This window comes from Strongylocentrotus purpuratus, unplaced genomic scaffold (genome assembly GCF_000002235.5).
Source record: "Strongylocentrotus purpuratus isolate Spur 01 unplaced genomic scaffold, Spur_5.0 spur5_scaffold_16, whole genome shotgun sequence".
NCBI classification, from domain to species: domain Eukaryota; kingdom Metazoa; phylum Echinodermata; class Echinoidea; order Camarodonta; family Strongylocentrotidae; genus Strongylocentrotus; species Strongylocentrotus purpuratus.
In genome coordinates this window covers 33,462,436-33,484,392 of record NW_022145601.1, presented here as the reverse complement: position 1 = coordinate 33,484,392, position 21,957 = coordinate 33,462,436, and the positions used below count along the sequence as shown (strand labels likewise).

At 36.5% G+C, this 21,957-nt stretch overlaps 1 protein-coding gene across 1 annotated transcript; it reads left to right on the top strand.

Moving 5' to 3' along the window:
• Positions 1 to 1,983: 1,983 nt before the first annotated feature.
• Positions 1,984 to 18,236, top strand: LOC105442149. Its single transcript, XM_030987544.1, has 10 exons — positions 1,984 to 2,049; positions 3,524 to 3,579; positions 5,573 to 5,616; positions 7,066 to 7,141; positions 9,269 to 9,345; positions 10,226 to 10,399; positions 12,365 to 12,488; positions 13,551 to 13,934; positions 15,811 to 15,845; positions 17,760 to 18,236. The coding sequence occupies exons 1-10, from the start codon at positions 1,984 to 1,986 to the stop codon at positions 18,086 to 18,088; spliced, it is 1,365 nt and encodes a 454-aa protein (XP_030843404.1). The 3' UTR covers positions 18,089 to 18,236.
• Positions 18,237 to 21,957: the final 3,721 nt, after the last annotated feature.

Sequence of the window (21,957 nt, the reverse complement as noted above, 5' to 3'; positions counted from 1 at the left end):
TCTAACGTGTTTATCGGAAATGAACACCTGTACATCTTAATGCAGGAATTAATTTCCAACGCGCTTATCGAAATGAACACTTTAATCTAATGCAGGAATTCAAAAACAGGGGTTGTTTACCAGCTCCCGGCATACTATTGGGAACATAATTAATGCTATTTAACATTTAGATGTTTACCAAGTCAAACCAATAACCGTACAATTAATCAACCCAGCCCAAATCGGCTTACCACTACATTATCATTGATTTGCCGGACTTTATTGATTTCAGTGCAGTTTCATACTCATCCAAGGTGGAGGCTTCAGACATGGAGTTTGACTCTGGAGTGGAATTGAGGAGGTTCTTTATCAGAGTTCACTGAGCGAGAGTGGATTTTGGCCTCAGTGGTTTTATCTTGCCACTTTCTATTGTTAACTAGGGACTGAAGCGGTGGAGTTTGCAGTAACAGGACATTGTTTCGGAGCACTGCTTCGACCAGTGAGTTTGTTGATGGTAGTCCAGGCCTTGCGCCTAGAGTGGGTAAAGTTGATCTCAGAGACTTTTTTCTTCCCATCTAATCTTCCTCTTTTCTCTTAGTAATATCAGCAGGTCGTTCCCTACAGCTTCTCTTCTTTCAATGGTTTTGGACTTAGTGTAGGATGCATACAGACGGTCGCATTCTTCGTCCAAGTATGTCATATACGGGTGTCTCCTGCCCCCGGGGATGGGGAGTTTTGTCGCCTGATGTAACATGAAGCAGAAAGCAGAATAGGAGTCATTCACATTGTTGGTGGAGGGGTCTGGCAGTCGAGATGTTAGCTTGTTTGTGAGTTCCTGGAACTTGGGCCAGTAAGCTTTTCTGAAATTCCATCTCTTCTTTGGTAGGTTGGAGAGGTGAAGCTTGATGTCGCTTGAGCTGATGATTGGAAAGTCCGACCTTTAATTGGGAACTTTGGATGGACAATTCTTGAGCAGGTGTGTTTGATGTTGGATGAAACCAGTGACAGATCGGGGCAATTCCATGATTTGTGGCTCCCTGAGTAGAATGTGGGGTTGTCCTTGCTGTTATACAGTATCACTAGCTCCTAAGATTCAAGCCATTCAAAAATGAGCTTTCCATTCTGGTTGATGTTAGGGTATCCCCAGGCAGTGCTGCGACCGTTGAAATCTCCGCAGACAAAGGAGTTCCGGGGCATCTTTGGGAAGAGCATGATTTCAACATCTACCGGTGGTGGCTTATACAGATTGCAGAAGTGAGTTCCCATAGCTTTAAAGGTGCTCCACTGTAGAGCTGAGTTCGCAGGAGATCGCCCAGTGGTGGATGCTTTCATGCCTTGTTTGACGTAGGATGCATTACCATGCTTCTCGTGTGGTATGAAGCAGATCAGATCAAAACTTTCGATGTGAAGCTGTTCTTTTGTCTCACAGTGTGTTTCTTGGAGACAGATAACATTGATACAATTTTCCTTTGCAATATGGGAATCAGGTCAAGCTTAGAGCGGGTAAGGCTTCCAGCGTTGAGTTGGAATACGCAGGTCGAGGTGTCAGCCAGCTTGTCCTGAAAAGGACATGTGCTTCCAGGAACTGCGTAGGGAGCTCTTCTGATGATAGAGGGCTAGAGATGTAGGCCTACTGGCGATAAGATCGCGATAAGAGACTTCAAATTGTTGCTTTAGTTCTATTGGTTGACAAATGTCGTAACAGCTAGGTCGCCATACCTGAAGGCAGCAGCATGCTTTTGATGGAACTGTGGAACAAATAAACTTCAAACTCTAAACATCAAACTCCAAACCAGTCAGATAGGCAAAGAAAAGTAAAGAAAAAGGTCATTTGAGATATTATACAGACTAAAGGGAAACGTTTAATCGCTACCATGTTTAAATTTAGTCTATTCAGAAACTCGCATTGATCGGTATGGCTAATTTGCACCGTTAATTCGCGTTCCCATTTTCCCTCTCTTTCAAGAAAATGAATATAAAGCCAATGTGGATGGCCTCGTAGACATGGCCGAGGAGTTACATCAAGAAGAACCGAGGACCACGCCGAAAGTGCGAGATTCGGAGAGTAAGGTGAGTTCACCTGTTAACCAGTTTATGCGCTCGTTACCCAGCGCGTACAGCAGCGCGCGTTTCCGATTTATATGCATATTAACGCGCGCACGAAGAAAATTGTAGTTGTTTACACACCCCTTTTTAAATATTCTATAACCCCCTTTTTTACATTTCTCAGGAATCCAAAGAGAGAGAGAAGAAAAAACACACCCCCTTTTTAAAGAAATATCCGGGTGAAAAGTCATATACACCCCCTTTTTTTTACAATTCTCACTGAGGCCGGACTTTGTCACGCGAAAAGTACCCCTTTACCGGAGATTTACCGGTTGCCATTCGAGCGCAATGTCTAATTAAATTTCTATAATTGCAGAATTTACAAGTACGGGAAAGCCGAATCTGATGTTGGTCCATCAATTTAATATCAAGAAGGCTAAAGCCCCCACCCATTTCTTTTCATCAAAATATGTATTTCTTTATTTCACTGGGACTACCCATTACAGCGATGATTAATATGATTATCTGCCAGCTTACAGACGATCTCGTTTTTTTTTTTTTCGCTCTTAAAAGGTCACAGAAAAAATAGGGCTATTGGAGAAAATAGGTCCAAGGAAGCTAACCAGGACACCTACCACGGGCGGTGACACGTCATGCAGGTATGGTAGCATTAGGGGACTGCCCGAAAATGGAAAAACGATGACTTTGTATGGTGAAAATAATGTTCAATGAATGCAAAATGATATTTAAGAATAATATTTATTTGAACAGGTTGGTTCTAAATCAGGATACATCCATACAAAGGTGTTATGAATGGCAGGACCTTTTACTACCATAATTTGCAAAAGATTGACTCTCTGTTATAAATCCATTAAATAGTTTTTTTTTAATATGTGGATGTAGCATTTTAAAACTAAAAACGTTGACCACTGTACACATGACAAATGCAGTGCAAACTTTTGCAAACCATCTTTTATTATAACGAAAACTGGCAGTCATTGTGTCAACATATACTTTATTGAAGCTTATATCATACAAATAACAATTAATGCCAGGGGAATATCAAATTTGATGCAATTCTCGCTGTTCAGTTTCAGAACGGGGCTAGAGGAAGAGGATCCCTTTCCGCGACACGGTAAGCTACCCTGATACATACTATCAAAAACATTTACTTTACTAAATGATGGTATCATATAACATATACCCATTCAGGGGCGGCCGAGCAACTTCCAAGGGGGGGGGCATCAACAAAAAGGGCACCTACAAAGGGAAATCACAAAGCTTGGTGTGCATTTTCTACTCTACTGCAAAGGTCTTGGAGCCACGCATCTTTACAGCCCCTAATCTTCCTCTTTATCTCTCTATTCAGAAAGTTGTACCTTGGTTTCAGTGAAGGGTCATCTTGTTTGGCTTGTTTAATTTTGCTGCGTTCTTCGCTGATATCTAGCACTTGTTGTGAGATCCGTGCTTCCTGCGGTCTATTCTTTTTCATTCCCAGAACATCCTTTGCCGAGCTATCTATGTCAACATGGGTGTCAAAGTGATCAAGCAAAGGTCTAAACTTCCATCCGATTATGTCCTGATAGTTTTTTGATGTAGTGTCATCTTTCAGTTTTGACAAATCATATCTCTTCATTTTGTTCTGATTGGGTTTAGTTTTGAATCGTAGCTTGAAATTGCAGATAACCAATTGGTGATGTGAGGCCACATCAGCACTTGGAAAACTTTTAGCGCATTGGACGCTTGATTTCCATTTGTTGTTCACCATGATAAAGTCTATTTTGTTTTTGGTCCTCCCATCTGGTGACTCCCATGTCCATTCACGACTTGCCTTCTTCTGTTTGAACATGGTATTTGCGATAGCTAGATTGTTAGCAATTCAAAAGTTCAAAAGCTTTTTTCTCACAAGTTGGTCCTTCCCTCATTCTGCATGCGTAGTGCTACCGGGGAAGGTCTCCCCCTTGCGCTCCGTAATCAAATGGGAGGGTCAAGATTTATAGGGGTTAACATGTTTTATTTTACGCTTATTTGATATAAGTTGTTTAGTTGATTAGAATAAGTAATTGATATGAATATTGCTAAAAGTATTGATTTTTTTAAAAATATTCTTGTATGTATATATAATTTGTAAACTGAATTGTATGAGTCTCCGGACTTTTTATTCAGCATGTTTTTATTTTCAATAAACCAGAATTGAATTGAATTGCATGTGTTCATCGACTTCAATCAACAAATTTGGTTGAGTACAATTTTTAGATCGCCTTTCGTTTCCTTTTCTCTTGAAGAAATGCAATCTAAAACGGAAGTGGAAAGCGAATTAGAATTAGAAGAATTATGTGTCGCACCGACATGGCCAGGTTGGGAGTACAAGGTGAGCTTATCTCTTCAACAGGTTGTGTTGGAATTCTCATTTCTATATTGTGGCCAGTGAGTGAGTCTGGTGCGAAAACACCAATGGGTCTGTCTATATCTTTAGGACTCCTCTGGCTATGACACATAATTTCCGGCACGAATCGAGCTGATCGGAATTTGCAACTTAAGCAGTCAACTTAAATTGATTACGATTCAAGCCCTCAGATGCTATTCTTTACATTTATCACAATTACGTTAAAGGAGCTACACAAAGAAAATTTACTAACAACTGATAATTAGAACAAATTACATATGGATGGAAAGATTTTCTCTTGAAAAACACGAATAATTTGCTGAGAAATCATATAGATATCATGGAAAGGCGTAAAATGCATTTTTTCAAGACCCTTCTTAGACCCCCAAGCGCCCCGAACGTAAGCCAAACACACGAGCGTAGCGAGCTCTGAATAGTGACGTCACACCCTGGACAAACAGCTCGGTACCGGCCGCATACCGGAGTCGCGCGTGTATTAGTTTGCAGCTAGACAGCCGTGTCCAGGGTATGACGTCACAACAGTTCGTCCATTATAAGAAGTGGGCTATTTATGTAGACAAATGCTCATGTACCCTTTATAGCTCATTTTATGTATGTTATTACCAAAGAAGAAAAAAACCAGTCGATCACTCAATAGTGTCTGACAGTGAAGTCTAGCAAGTAAACGGGTTTCCTTGCATAATTTGAATATTAGGACACTGCTTACGTTTTAATTTCACAGATAGGACACACATGACGTATTCATAATGCCTGCAAAGTTCTACAGAATTTGATGTTTGCGAATTTCATTTTTTCAAGATCCCGAGAGAAAGAGGTCACTTGACAGAGATTACTCATCAAAGGAAGAAGAGACAGCGTCAGAAGACAACAAGGACTCCCATCATCAGAAGCGACTCATTAAGCACGTAAGCCCCCCCCCCCCTCAAAACTTCATGATACTCAATTATTTTTACATGCTAAATCTACTTTTCTCAATAGTTTTGTTCACATTACAACCGGAACGCCACAACTTTTATTTCATATCATACAACAAAAAATAGATATTCAGGTAAACAATATATTAACTCTTTGTAAAGGTTTATCACAATGAAAGCTATAGGAATATGAAATTAAATTCGAATTGCACTTTTTTCTTCACAGTGTGAGCAGAGTGGAAGAAGACGAGGATCACTTTCAGTCTCTTGGTAAGTGGTAACAGGAAGGGGAGAGATTCCTCCACCCCAGTCTGATCCCTTATCCAATGGAAATCGAAACATGTCTTAATCATGATTTGGATTGTGTGAGATAGTGGTTGGAAAGAAATCATCTAAAAACTCTGAATACGGACAAACCATGCTGCATGATTGTTGGAACACCGCAGAAATTGCTGAACTTGCAATACACACAAATCTAAACAAAAGTTTCTAATGTACCAAGCAAGCAAATTCAAAATGTAAAATATCTGAGAGTTTGGTAGACCAGCACATGACTTGGCAGGATCATGTGAAATACATTTTTAATAAGATCTCCCTTAGGTTGGCCCTACTCCGTAGAGTCAGGAAATATATTTTACAATTGATAATGCCAGACTACTTGCCAATTCTCTTATCCTTCCATAATATAACTATTGTAGTGTCTCATGGAGTAATTGCAGTAAAAGAACAAAAGATATCTTGATTAAGCAAGACAAGCAGATGGCAACATTTGTCCTTAAAATAAACACATTGATTTCCACCTCTGAAATTTTCATGCAGTACCCGGAAATGGATTTATATGGAGAAAAATGGGAGTTCCAGAAAGTAAATGAATGCATGATATTATGAATAATAGTGCCCCGTCATATTTATATGATATGTTCACCCTATATCCGCCCATACTCATAGATAATAAAAAACAAGGAATTCTGAAAATGTGGGTGCTATTATTCCAAGAATTAAAACAGAATGTGGAAAACGTGCCTTTTCAATTGATAGCGCTCATTTGTGGAATAGCCTACCCAACTCAGTGCGAAATTATCAGACCAAGAATGCATTTTGTTATCTATATTTTAACCAGTGATGTTAAATATTGATTTGCCTTTCTTTCTCTCTTTCATGAATATTTACATACATTTCTCAATATTATAATATATTATAATCTGAACAGATCATTGATAATAATCAGTGTATACGCTGATTTAGAATTTTTATCGATTTTAATTGCTCATTGAAAATTATCATTCTTACAACTGCTTTGTTTATTTTCACCCTTATTCTTTACTTATGTTCTGTTATATGTTACTATGTATTGATGTTTTCGATGATGTTCATATTGTTTATATTGTTCGAGTAGTTTATATCTTCATATTGTTATGTTGCATTTGTTTACAGGGCCCCCTGGGAAACAGTACATTGAGTACTGGCGGGAAACCCTGTTTAAATAAAACGGAATAAATAAATAAGTAAGAGCCAAAAGATAATTTTGGTATAATTATAACATGATACATACCCGAAGATACCGCATGATATAAAATGAGATTAAGAGTAATACAAAAACACGTCAAGTGTAATTTGGGAATGGTACTGATATTGTCCTTCCTTGGTGTAGTGAGGTATATTTTTGAAGTTATGTGCTAGACGTTTACATTTGAAAGAATTATTATGTGTTTTTTTTAGATGAAGCGATGGGTCAGTGGACACTACGTGGCAATAAACTACAGGCCCTCTCAACTCCTAGACCTCCTAGACGAAAGTAATATCCGGTTGTTTTTATTTTTCTCTTCTTTTCTTCATCACATCGATATTTCGTCTTTCTTATTTTCTTTCATTTGGTTGTCATTCCATGCGTGTGAAAAGAGTCATGAAATTTGGTAGCCCCCATTAAAACATTCCTCTGTGGCCTTAATGTTACTCGCAGTTAAGAGTACGTGGTGTTTTATTACTCAATTCGTTGCCATGAAAGTCCTTTTTTCAAGATGTTTAGTCGAAATTTCCCTGTACGTATCAAGTTTGGGTTGATGTCGTGTGTACACCATCAAAGTCTTCGGCCTCTAGTTACTTTCATTTGTCTTAAATGCTTTAAAGGTTAATTTCCGATTTCTTTTAAAAGCCTACGATTCGTGATGAAAACTATTCAATGTGTGTATATGGTGAAAGAAACATTTTTGCTACAATGCCTACAGTGCCCCCCCCCCACTCTTTCAAGTACCCCCAAAATGCCCCTTTTTACATGGGAAAAGTGCCCTTTGTAATCTCTAGTGAGTGCATCTTTTCAGGCACGAGAAGCGCCCTTTTTCACTTTTGATAAGCGCCCCCTTTACCTCTGATAATCGCCCTATTCAAATCTGAGAGATACCCCTTTTACTTTGACAAGTGCCCCTTTTCCTTTGTAAGAAATGCCCCTTCCCCTTTTAATAACTACCCACTTTTAACTCGGATAAGCGCACATTATATGTTCACATGTGCCCCTAGCTTTCCTTTCCAATAAGTGTCCTTTTTCCTTATGATAAGCGCCCCCATCATACAAAAAGAGCCCCTACCCCTTCTCATAAATGCCCCTTTTCACCTATGAAAATAGTCCCTTTTCATTCTCATAAGTGCCCCTTTTCATCTCTGGTATATTACCCTCTTAAGTCCTGGGAGATACCTGTTGTACTTTGACAAGTGCCCCTTTTCCTCCTGATAAGTGGTCTTTTCATCTCTAATAGCTGCCCCTCTTATATTGACACGTGCCCCATTTCCTTCCTAATAAATGCTCTTTTTCCTTCTTATAAGTGCCCCTTCCCCTTCTCATAACTACCTCTTTCCATCTCTGATAAGTGCCCCGTTTATTTTAACATGTGCCTCTTTTTCTTTTTAATAAGAGCCACTTCCCCTTTTCATAAAATCCCCCTTTCACCTGCGATAAATGCCCCTATTAAAATCTGATCGGTGCCCCTTTTCTTTCAACAAATGCACATTTACCTTTATTATTAGTGCCCCTTTCTCATTCTCATAAGTGTCCCTTTCAGATGCGATAAGTGTCCCCTTTCACCTCTGATAATAACCCTTTTAACAATGGTACGTGCCCCTTTTCCTTTCTTATAAGGAACATATCCCTTTTTTATAAATGACCCTTTTCACTTCTTATAAATGCCCCTATGAAAATATGATGGGTGCCTCTTTTCCGTCGAAAAATGCCAACTCCCATTCTCATAAGTGCCTTTTTCATCCCTGGTGAGTGCCCCTTTTTTAGGTGTAAGAAGTGCCCCATTTCACCTCCGATAATTACCCGTTGTAATTTCACGCGTGCTCCTTTTCTTTTCTAATAAGTGTCATCCCTTTCGATAAGTGTCCCCTTTTCCTCTCATCATTAAACGTGCCCCTACTTTCAAGCGACTAAGAGCAATATCCCCCAAAGCTCGCTCGCTACGCTCGCTCGCATTTATAGATGTTATAATTATGTTACTTATCAAAGGTCTTTTCAGTCTTCTGTTTATGAGAATGTGCTTATAAGCCCATCAGGATTGGGTTTGTCCTCTTTATAAGATGCAATTTTCCGCCGCCTCTGTATAGTATTTTCTTTGTATTGTTTTTTAATATTGTGATATGGAAATTAAATACCAATACCAATACCAATGAGCAATTATCTATTAGCGTGTATGTATCAGCGAAAAAAGATTGTCGCATAATTGTTTTTTAATATCAGTACAACCGCCAAGATATGAAGTTTATCATTTGTCATGTGGCCTCCTTTAGACTAATTGTGTAGCAAGATTCTTGGTGCTCTATTCATACGAATATATTATGTGATCCATTTTTTGTGCCAAATCAGGTTGACGATGAGTTTGATTTCTTTTACTATCTAAAACAAATTTTGCTTGGTCAATTAATATTTCAGACGACCGAGGATTGTGGACAGTGATAATCCAGATTTGCTTCAGCTTAATATCTCGGCAGAAGAATTTATCTTGCAAGGTAATACATAAAACTTCAACTACTTCAGCCTACAAATATTACGCTAGCTCCTGCAGTTGTGCACTGTCAGTTAATTACAGCTTTATGCGCATAATAACCTGTTTATAAATATATATATAAGCATACACACTCACACACACGCATATATTAGTATATATATATATATATATATGTGTGTGTGTGTGTGTGTGCGTGGGTGTAATCATGTATGCATCTGAAAATATTTAAATTGCGTAAATAACCCGTTAAATTATTATTAAATATCACTATGGTACAAACGGTAATGAAAACTCGCTGCATGTGAATATAATATTATACAAATAATGAATGTTTTTGAGTTCAATAGTGCGAATATTTTCATGAGTTGAAAGATTAACTTTCTATTCAACGAGGCGTTAGCCGAGTTGAATAGAATTAACGTTAATCTTTCAACGAATGAAAATATTTGCACTATTGAACGAATGAAAAACATTCATTATTTGCTATATACAACATCTTTCAACAAATTATGCTTTGCTCCTTATATTAAAGATAAATTTAAGTTGGAGTCAGGCCTTTGCGATTACATTTTGCCTTCGCGTCAGATGCGCGCAGCTAATATAACGATGGGATACACATGAGCAAAGAGGTACGCAGTCTGCATATAACCAAAAATGCACGCTCGTTGAATAGTACTACGGCGAATAGTACCAAAAATGCACGCCCGTGCAATAGTATATCTATTGAATATCATGTGACCAACAATTCTCCAATCAAATGACAAGGATTTACTTAGATGTTGTATAAATCCTTCTGATCGATGTCTCCAAAATGAAAACAAAGTCTATACATCGTATTAATTAACTATTAAGCATATTATGTGTGACTTCAATTATTTCAGCGAACGCAGATACCCCACAACTTAATGAAACAGACTATTCCAAAGAAGTAGTCACTGCATGGATTGAAACAGGGGATTTCGGACAACTTTCTGATCCTGGCCCGAGCGATGTTAGTTCAAAATTCAAAGCTGCACCTGAACAATTATTGCATTCTACGTACACCACCAGGCAAGGTAGGATTTTTTCGTTGTTTGTCTTAAATAAAGAGGATATTTACTAGTCAAGAGATAATACTGTTAATATTAATAAACATGTTTCGGCAACATTGTACAGTGCGTTAAAGAAAACAAAATATGAAAAGGTTATTACGAACGAACCCTAAGCTGCATGATAAAACCCCTTGCTTTTGATAAAGTAAAAGTAATATGCTTTCAAATGATACATTTTTAACATTCATTCATATACGCTATAGTGAGCAACATTGTTTTGAATATGGCATATCAAAATCCATTTGTGCCAGAATTTAGTAAAACTGTGAAAACAATAGAATAACACATGAACGAGGAGATTGCCATGGCAATTACATTCTGGGAAATAGGGAAAAGAATGGTTTAATTGGAACATAAGGCAGAAAATTAATCTCCAGAACATGTAATTTTTCTCATAAAATGGCCCCTGTTTTCACTGTTTGGGGAATATTTTTGCCATCAATTCATTACTTTCGCTTTTCTTATAGCTCATAGTTCACTTAAAGTAATCTTTATTTTGGTAATTCCAAATGATCATACTACTTGATCACTAAACAAAGTTACATCATCCTGCACATATTACAATAGTGTATAATCCCGACTCTATACACTCTTTGGACTCGCCCAAACTATACTGGTAGGCTAATGTCTCGATGAAAACATAACAAATTTATAAAGTAAATTTGAATAAACTTTCATCCAGTCCTCCCATGGCAAAAGAAATACTAAACGTCTGGCAATTCATCAATACTTTTACCTTTTTTTGAAAGGCCAAAGGTACCCATATTGCTGCAAGTTTATGGACAGTCTCTTCACATTTGGGAATCTCTCTTATGTTTTACCATGTCTTTAAATCTAATATAAATCCCATTTCAGAGCCTTTGAAGGAGATTCTAGGGTTAGACCAATTATGTATTTCCAAAGTAATTTAACCTCACATGTAATCAATTTTTGTTCATTGTCAAATGATACATCTGTTTTTTTCAGAGAAAAATTAAGACCTTGTTCCAAAATATTTGTGAGTAATCACAATCACTAAAAATAAATGATTATAATTTTCAGTGCATTTGCACTTCTAACAATAATCATGATCAGATTTTGACGATACGATATAAATATTCTTCACATGCTAATTACTTATAAAGTAATTTGAAATAAAACTGTTTTAATCGTACTTCCTCGACGAATGTCAAATTCATTTTCCATATATTAGCCCAGGATAACTTTTTTCCACAAAAAAAATACTACCAATAAATTCGAAAATTTGGATTTATACAAGTTATAATACCTTATATATAATCTGTGACACTTCTTTTTGGTAACTGTTATATCATGGCATACTTTTCGTGTTAATTCAAAATAATGTAGACGTGTGCTTTCAGTCGAACAAAAAACGGTTCCACATTCAATTTAATTTTCAAGTCACCATGTGTGCACTCCCAAAGTAGTTTAACCTCACATAAATAATTATGTTTAATACAAAGTGATTTTTTTTTCCCGATTTATATCTACATCCCCCGTCGCGTCTAAGATGTCCCCAATAAATAATATTCCAGGTTTTAGTCAATGTTTCCACCATAAACATAATTGTTTGTCTTTATGTATGTGTTTCCCCATAACGACTGCATTCTAATATTAATGACCTCATTATATGGCGTATTTACAGGTTGACATTTTTGCCATGCCGAAATGCATTGTTGATAAAATAATGGTATATCTCTTAGAACTGTTAATTCTTCGTCTTTTAAGAAACTCATCGTGAGCACTAAAAGGTTGGGACCAAAATAGTTCAAATGATAGTGTGTGAGAATCTTCCATTTACAATTATGATCTTTACTTTCCATTAACTTATTATCATTACTGCCCTTGTCTTTCATATTGTTATAGCTCTTGTTTTGTTGCCATCATCATCTTTATCCCCATCTATTCATTTAATTACCTTTTCAACAGGATATCAACTTCCTTCGGAAAAGCAACGAGATTCATTAGTCGGTGTACATGTAGATGCAGCGAATTCGAGTCGTGTAACAAGACATACCTTCATAGGTCAACAGAATATCATCAAGTCTTCTCGGTACGTTTTTGCTGTGGCGATTCGATGGGCACATAGCTTAATCGGGCATTGTGCACCACATGGTCATCCTCAATGGGAGAGAATCCATGAAATTTAACCTTAACAATAATTTTGTTTGATAAACGCTACTTGTTATTTAATCCGCCTTGTCCCCCTGAGTTGGCGTAAGTGGCATTCGACCATGTTAACTATAATAAACTCTTTGAAACTATGGAATAACATACCATGAATGTGGTATCAAAAGAAGCAGAGCACAATGCTCTATATATCACATAAGGTACCTAAAGGTTTATGTTTATAGTCCATTGAACCATTGGAATTCATGGTCTTTATATTGTATATTGATACATATATATAGACATGCACTTGACAGAAAAGAAATAAAACAATCATACAAAACATGTTAATGTAACACAGCGCAATGGGGATAAGCAAAGATTGGTGACTTTGTTAAAAAGTATAATATGATTCCTGCGTTCGTAGGAATGTTACAAATGTCCACAAACTTGTTTAACATTCCCAAGAACGCAGGAAACATTCAATCCTATTTCAAATCGTCAGAAATGCGTTTCTATATGTTGTGAAGTCCACTCCGCCTTTACTACGTATTTTAACGCTGTATCTCGCCAGAGCTCCATACCGCTTGCAATTTGTGATATCTATATATATTATATAAATGTATATCTTACAAAATATTTGTAATTAATTATGAACCATTCTTTATTATAGACATTTCGAACTGCATAAAATTTGAATTATAATGTCGTATGGATTTCGCGCTTCCAAAATAATTTCATGCACGGGGACAAATCATTCCCGGAATAGTAAGCCCCATGGAAAAGGAAATTTGTTTGATCGGATTCATAAACATTTTTAATGACGAACTTTACGGGAAGGAGCAACCTTCTGAGTTCAGTAGATCCTTACATTATCATGACATTAATACCAGTCTGAGGATTAAACGCTTACTTAATGCCGAAAACACCTTGCCTAATTTTATTGTTACCCCTTACCTTCGGTTCGTCTACTGACGTCGAGTCAATTGATGATTTTCATACGTAGATATAGCCATGTTTTCGAGGATGACAGTCTGGATGAACCCTCAACGAAGAGGCACAAGAAGACCAAACGAAAGACTGACTCTAGCGACGAAGATGAAAGAACAAGCCGGGACAAACAAAAGACGGGCCATGGTTCCAAGGATGACTGTCTGGATGGACGTCCAAGGAAGAGAACGAAGAAGACCAACCGAAAGACTGACTCTAGCGACGAAGATGAAAGAACAAGCCGGGAAAAACAAAGAAAGAGCCATGGTTCCAAGGATGACTGTCTAGATGGACGTCCAAGGAAAAGAACAAAAAAGACGAACCGACAGACTGACTCTAGCGACGAAGATAACAAAACAAGAGGGGGAAAACATGATGACAGTCTAGTTGGACCTCAAAGGTAGATACAGAAAAGGGCAAACCGAGAGACGCCATCTCCGTGATGGTTTACAAGTTAAAACTCTGACGTGTGCCCTATGTTAGATTGATGGTTGAGTTCTGAGAAAGGACATACAATAAGTCAGATAAAGATAAACAAAATGACAATACATTTCTGACATATCTGGACCAAATTTCATACCACATGTTTGTGTAATCCTATACATCCATGTCTAACAACGATCCATTTGGCTTTCAGCAAGACCAAATCAAATTAATATGAAGATCTAAAAAAGCTCACAATATACAGTTATATGCGACATAACATTTCCAATCGCGCTCAATTTCTTTGACAATTCAATCGTATGAAAAGAATCCAATTTTATATGTAAGCGATTGTTGTAGGTTGACCAATATCATAATGTTACAAAACGACAATGAAATGAAATCTCTGTGATGCGTCAAATATCTAAACTATATATAATGCAATAAATAAGTCTTTTAGCTTGAGTATAAACATGTACACATAAGTATATATATATATATATATATGTTTGAAAGCGAAAAGTGCAATATGAATTCATCAATGTGCTACCCGAATCGAAATGCGCGGCATATGGCAGTAGCTAATCTGAGTAAACATTGTATTGAAGACATAAATAATCGTTGTTTATGGTTATTTTAAATCCGTTCTCCACTGGTTACAGCATAAGGGAATGTTAAGTTGTGTTCGCATTTCCCTGTGGATAATAATATTCACGTTCACCTATATTGTTAAAGTTTGATATGTTTACCAGTTAAGCCTTTTTTTTGCTTGTGTTCTAATATCATTGTCAGTGCCATCTTTATAGTTATTTCTGTTATCATGTTACCGATTAAACATGTTTTAGTTATGGTTTTAATTACATTTATTCTAGGATTTAACATTACTACATCAAAATGTGTTAACTTGAAGTGTCAAGATTGGGTACACTTTTTTGATTAACTGTTTTACAATACCATCATCTAAGTATATTTTGAGTAATATGCAAATTTGTATAGATACATGTTCATGTATTTTGGGCATGCCCCAATCTTTCTTCACGGAAGTAAGACATAGAATATAACACGGTTTGAAAGAATTTGAAAAAATTACGTCCACCATTTTTAGATGACGACCGTTTTGGGATAATAATAATAATAAAAGGCACTTCTATAGCGCCGTCTATTTAGAAATTCTATTCCGAGGCGCATTTATTATTACCTCGGCTTTAGCCTAGCTGCCCTATACAGCGCTCCAGCATTCCAAGGAATAAATTCCTGCCAGGTACCCATTTACATTACCTGTGCTGAGTGTGGCAAATGAAGATTAATGCCTTGCCAAAGGACATTAGTGCCGAGTCGGGGATCGAACCACGCCATTTGAATTTCAAGTCAAGTGCTTAAACCACTCGAGTACGACACTTCTACAAAAGCCACTAGGTCTACTCAATTTAACCTTACAAAAAGCGACTTCATTCCCTCCATCGGGTCGTGGTGTTAAACAGACTTTCGTGAAATTTGATCACCTTTGGTCAGGGGTAATTTTCCTACTCGCTAATATCACCAAAGGAGTTTGGATAGGCTTATTCTAAGTAAAATTGTGCGTTGATGCTAGAAAAAAAATGATTGACCAAAATAGTCAGTTTAGGCCAAAATTAACAACATGTCATAACAAGGGTCAATAAGACTTTTTTTCGAATGAGCGCAAAGTTCTTCCCCGGATAAGCTATTCAAATCTTTCCAAACAAAATTATGATTAAAGCCCCTTGTTTCTTAAGGTGATGGCCCCTTATTCGTGAAAGGTCGGATACATTCATTGCAAACAATCACCTGAATATTGCTCAAATTTTACCATTCATTTTGGTGTTTATTTTTAGAGTTCTGAGCATCGACGAGCAACATGAATATGAAGGTAGGTATCCCCTTTATATGTTTCATATTGTATTTATAGTTTTGGCAGATAAAGCAGTGAATCACGTTCCAAAGTACAGTAAGTGGACCGTGTTTACATGTTTGTATTAATCCAATATTAATCAAATTACATTTGTTTTAAAATCTCCATAACACGAAGTAAAAATGTAATAAGAGAAAAGAAAAGAACTTGCATGCATTGTCTTACTATAGTAGTGTCTACTTTTATTGTAAAATTACTCTTTAGAATATCCCAGCCTCCCAGGTACCTCATATTTAGACATGTTTCGAAAATATTTGGGTGAAGTATTTTTTGTAAAGAATTCCTCCATATATGCCCTATATGACAACTTGAAGTAACAAAGTTATTGAAAGTGAATGTGATGTAGAATGACTAGTAAGTTTTATCAATACCGCAGTAAAGGCAAGTGAAGTTATTCTACTTTCTTTTGATAATTCACAATCATTTCTCAGGCAGAGGCAGCCAGGCAGGCACAGTGTTTTTAACATTGGCCTCTCCTTTTCTAGTGATGATCAAAACATCCCATTTCTCCTACAATCAGGAACCTGGGTAGTGTGTTTTATTAATAAATGAGAATGACAATACAATCACCTGGGTAGACTCCAAAGTGTACAGAATGAGCGTACTCAATCGGCTAATCTGTCAAAAGCCGAAATGGTCCCATGCTATCCCTAATAGAGACTTTTAGATTTACACGACGAGAACGTGGACCGCCACGTGTGACATCCTTTTAAGGTAATGTGACGTCCTTTTAAGGCACTGCCGGGCAGGGCCCAGTGCCTTAACACAATGTCACACGCGGCAGTCCACGCTCTCGTCGTGTAAATCTAAAAGTCCCTATTGTTAAACGGACTACACTGTCTTCCAGTTACTAAGATAATAAAAACTTTTAAAAAGATGCTTGGTCTAACATTTAAAACTTTTATTTTTGTTTGCAAAACAGGAAATAATTGGACCAGAAGATCAGTGGCATGAGGTTTCATTATACTTTATTCTTCCTGTCAAAACGATAAACATGGAAGAAAACCAAAAAAACACCCTGTATGAAAATACAACGAGAAAACCAAACATTTTACCGGTCGATGAATTAACCAACAGTTTAAGAATATATACATATTTTCGAAACAACATGTTTCCATGACAAAAATACTTTAAGCCAAATTAGTAACTCCTTTAGAATCTTGACTGAGTTGTTTCATATATAAAAAGATATGTACTAAGAATAGTAAACAGGGTGTCTTACCTGATTCGTTCGTAAAATGTATCAAGCTTTTCATAGAGAAAATTCCATGTATATGAGGTAAAAATTAAATACCGAAGGATCCAGTAAAGCAAAGAGAAAATATCCACAATAAGATAAAACACCATATTTATGAACCAGATTACTTTAGTTATTTCGAATGATCTGAAATATCTTACTACTTGATCACCAAACAAATTTGTATCATCACGCACGTATTACAATAATGTATAATCCCGACACTGTACACTCCTTGGACTCACTCCAACTATACTTGTAGGCTTACTGGTTTATGTCCAGGTACTACGCAACAATACCAGCCTCACCCAACTTGGTGCTGTACTTATTTAAAAGGAACATGATTTTTTGTTTATGGGCTCAAATAAATTATAATAAAACAACGAGGCTCCTCAATATAACTGGCAGATTCACATAATTTAAATAGACGTAGGCCTCCAAAAGTCCTAGGAATTGTCATATAGGGGGGTGATTGTCTTATGGGTAATTTTTCGGGGGTAATTGTCCTAATAAATAGTTTATTTAAATTATTTCAAATACACAAAGCATTTAATATTCATAGTACTCGAGGTAAGATCTCCTCGCATCATAATTGATACATGTATTGATAATTTTACAAATGATTTTAACCATAGACAAACGTCATTCTGAAGGGATCTTTGACCAAACCGGAGGAGAGCTACATATTCCGTCGTACGGACTCACTCTTTCCATCCCTCCCGGTGCACTGCCTGAGGGTTCTTGCGAAACGATAACTTTAGATGTTCTCAAAAACATCCCACCTGAAATCACTCTGAGACACGACGAGACGCTTGTTACCTATGGCTTCCAGTGTCTTCCGCCAGGATTGCAGTTTGTATCAGAGAAACCTGTCAGATTGAAGATTCCCCATTGTGCCAACCTCATTGATCCGTCAAAAGTACAGGTCGTTCTGTACTCCATGAATCACGGTAAAGCAATGTGATCAAGAAACCAAAATTTCATTGGCATGTGTAAATCAGAAGAAAAAGTTGTTTGATTTTGAATATTCGATTGTTATAATATCACATACTAGTTCGCTCAAACTAAATGGAGAGCATTTAAGCCTTCACCATTTACAGACATGCACATTCTAATCAAACCAAACCGAACCCATCTTAGCAGAGTAAATTAAAGGATCATAGATAGACAAAGGTGATAATCCGGCTTGGCTCTAGAACAGCATGAATAAAGTACATGCAATAGTAGTAGTAGTAGTAGTAGAACTAGTAGTAGTAGTAATAGAACTAGTAGTAGTAGTAGTAGTAGTAATAATAGATATAATAATCATACTGATAATAATAATGATAATAATGATGATGATAATAGTAATGATAATAATAGTAATGATAATAATAACATTAGTATTAATACTATTAGTAGTGATGATAATAATGATAATGATAAGAAGAATGATTGTGTTTACTCCACAAGAATCATCACCATTAATATTATTTCTTCTTAGTGACCCAGCAATAATTATTAACCCAGCAATTGCCAGGTACCCATTGTTTTCTGGGTGGCGAGTAGCAAATCACTACGATTAAACTTCAACTACAACTGTAATTACCAGAGAGGTTCATATGACTCGTGATGTAACTTGAAATTAGTTCTTTCCTCACAAACAGTGGACAGATTTGACATAAGTCTGAGAAAGCATTCAGCACAGCGAGTGAAAGCTTACCAAACCAGGTAATGTTTCAACTGATTGTGAAGAAAGAACTAATATTTATCATACAACTACAACAACAACAACAAGTACTACTATACTAGTAATTCTATTTTTGTGTGCAGTTCATTTCATTTTTCTTTTTTTACAGAAGGTGAATGTGATCGCATTGTACAAACTTCAAGAACCTGTACGGTTACATATAACCATGTGGAGATTTTACTGGAGCACTTTTCAAAAGGATTTCTGGCCTTCTTTAAGAATTGGTTCTCTATGAAAGACAAACGAATGTCCTTCATGCCTTTTCTTCCAAAGATTATGCCACAGTGTAGGGAAATGATACTGGAGTTTCGTATGGTCAACAAACCTCATGGAAACTCTTGGGTATGGCATAAATATCTGTATGAAGTAATCTCAAACAATATTTTTTCTTCATAAAACCCTACATCCATCAATAATTACCATGCAATGCTCACTAAAACAATAATGATGCTTTGATTGGATCAGCTTCATTTTTATTGACATGAAAGACGTACTATTTGACATCACTACAAACTCATATGTTGAAGAAATACATTTATTCAAAGGTTCAATTGATCTTCAAAGATTGGGTTTTGCATGGTGATTTGTCACTTGTGTAATATTTATTAACATTGCGCTTTCACTATGTGGGTAGTCCATAAAAGACTGGTGAACTGGACAAGGTTAATAATGCAGGGAGAGTCATGACCTACTTCACCTACCCTCTCCTGCACTCTGTTAACTTAAGAGTGCCTCTTTTTTATTTACTCTACCTCTCTCTTTACCATATCAAGTAGAACTCCGAAGGACTACGCTAACTCTCATTCCTATTCTATCCCATTTGAAACCCAACAACCCTTTTCACGACTACCCACATGGTGAAACCGCAAATTCATGAGATTTTAAACCTAATTGAATCCAATATGGGCCTGGTCAATGATACATTTTTCTGGAAGTTCTCTGTTGATACCTTTATGCATGATTCAAAGTACTGATATTACCCCCTCCATCAAACTATAAACTATTTTTTGAAGATATATTTTGTGTTAGTGTGAACGGTGATTCATGCAATATTTGAATATTCTGAAGTCTTGTGTAATTATCGAGCTGTCACATTACCTTGTCACAGAGAGTTGTTCATGGCATCGGAAAGGAAGCAGAGTATCGACCCGCTAAAGATCGTGACGATGAGATGAATGTCAAAGATGAGGATATGGAAGTCACTTGCCAGCTAAGTAATAATGACCCACTCAAAGAGGTGAGAGTTTTCCCCCTAGAGTTTAAAATGGTAACGACTGTATTAAGTATAGTAACTCTTTTAATTATTTATTCTTTATATCTTACTGTGAATATAGATTCATATCTTACCTAGTAAAATAACCATTGAGACTGCTTTTCATATGACAGACCGTACGTGTAATATTGGAGAAACCAGCATTTCAAGAACCACCACTTTACCCACAAAGTAACGTAAAGATCATACAAAATTATATTAATACAATAATACGGTGGATTCACAATACAAAAGGCCATCTAGCGACATCAGTGTTTGGTCGATTTAACGTGATGACGTGAAAGTTGACAAAAATATCAGATGTGGCAACGTTATATACCCCAGGAGATCCGGGGATTTATTCAGAATTTATGGTGGGAAAGATTTATCCGGGGTAAAAATAGTATTTTGCTCATCTAGGGGGGGGGGGGAGGTTTGATTCCAAAAATATTGGTCTTATTGACCCTACTCACAACGTTTTGGTAATCTTTGCCACTTTTTCGCCATCAACCACAATGTGGTAAATTCAGTCACTTGATGGCCATATGGACCATAAAATGTTTATCAAACTTTTGAGTTTACGTGGTGACAACACTTCATCCCTTCTCTCTGTCTAGATGCTGAAGTCTAGTGTTATCTGGTTATTTGATCTTTCGACAGAGGTGTAATAGTTTTAGTTGCTTTAGGACCCAGTGAATAGCCATATTTTTGTTCTATTTGATTTTACCTCATTCCACAATTCTACCTCATAGTACCAATCCTCCTTCAGAGCCTAGGCCTACTAAACAGCTTCTTTTTAGTATTTTTAGGGAGAAAGTTATTTATGAAATCTAATGGTTGTATTGATAAGTGATCATTCACGGCCACAGGACCGAATTGCAGATTTTGTTTTACAACCATGATAGATATAGTGAATACATAATACGGTTGGTTGTTGTTAAATGTCTACCTGTAACAATTTGAGAGAATGCCTAAGTAAATGCAACCATGACTTAAACACCTTGCATGAATTTTTATCGCTTGATAATATTGATTTTTGTCCTTGTAAGAAATATTTTACACCTGATGAGTTTAATACATACATTACAAACAAAGCAAAATCTGCAAATCCACTTTCATGTATCCATTTGAATTCAAGAAGTCTTCTTCATAGTTTTGATAATAATCACTGAATTCTTAAACAGTGTGAAACTAGAGCCTACAGTACTATGTGTCACAGAAACCTGGTTCCAGGAGCACACCATACACCCTTTGTGTAATATAGAAGGTTATGAATTTGAAGGCGTTAGCCGCTTGTCAAGAAGGGGTGGAGGAGTTGGGATTTTTGTAAACAATAATGTGCAATATATAAGACGTCCCGACTTAGAACAGACCGATAGCTGTATTGAAAGTGTATTTGTGGAAATTGTCAATAAGAATTCTGGTATAATTGTTGGGTCAATTTATAGGCCTCCGGATCAGTCTGTTGATGATTTTTTAGAGAGATTCTCAAATGTTTTTAGCGTTGTAAATAGGGAAAATAAAATTATTTATTTATTAGGTGATTACAATATCAATTTATTGAATGTAGGTAAAGTGCAACATGTTGATAATTTCATCAATTTACTATTGTCGCATCATATGTATCCGTTGATAGACCATCCTACCAGAATCACTGACGACACAATTTCTTTGATTGATAATGTAATTACTAATAATGTAGACAATGTTGAATCAGGAATATTTATAACAGACATCAGCGATCATTTACCTATATATTGTATTAGCTGGAATGATATTCAATCTCAGCAAAATTTGAATAAGCCATTAAGAATAATCAATGATAAAAGTATAAATTGTTTTTTAAGATCCC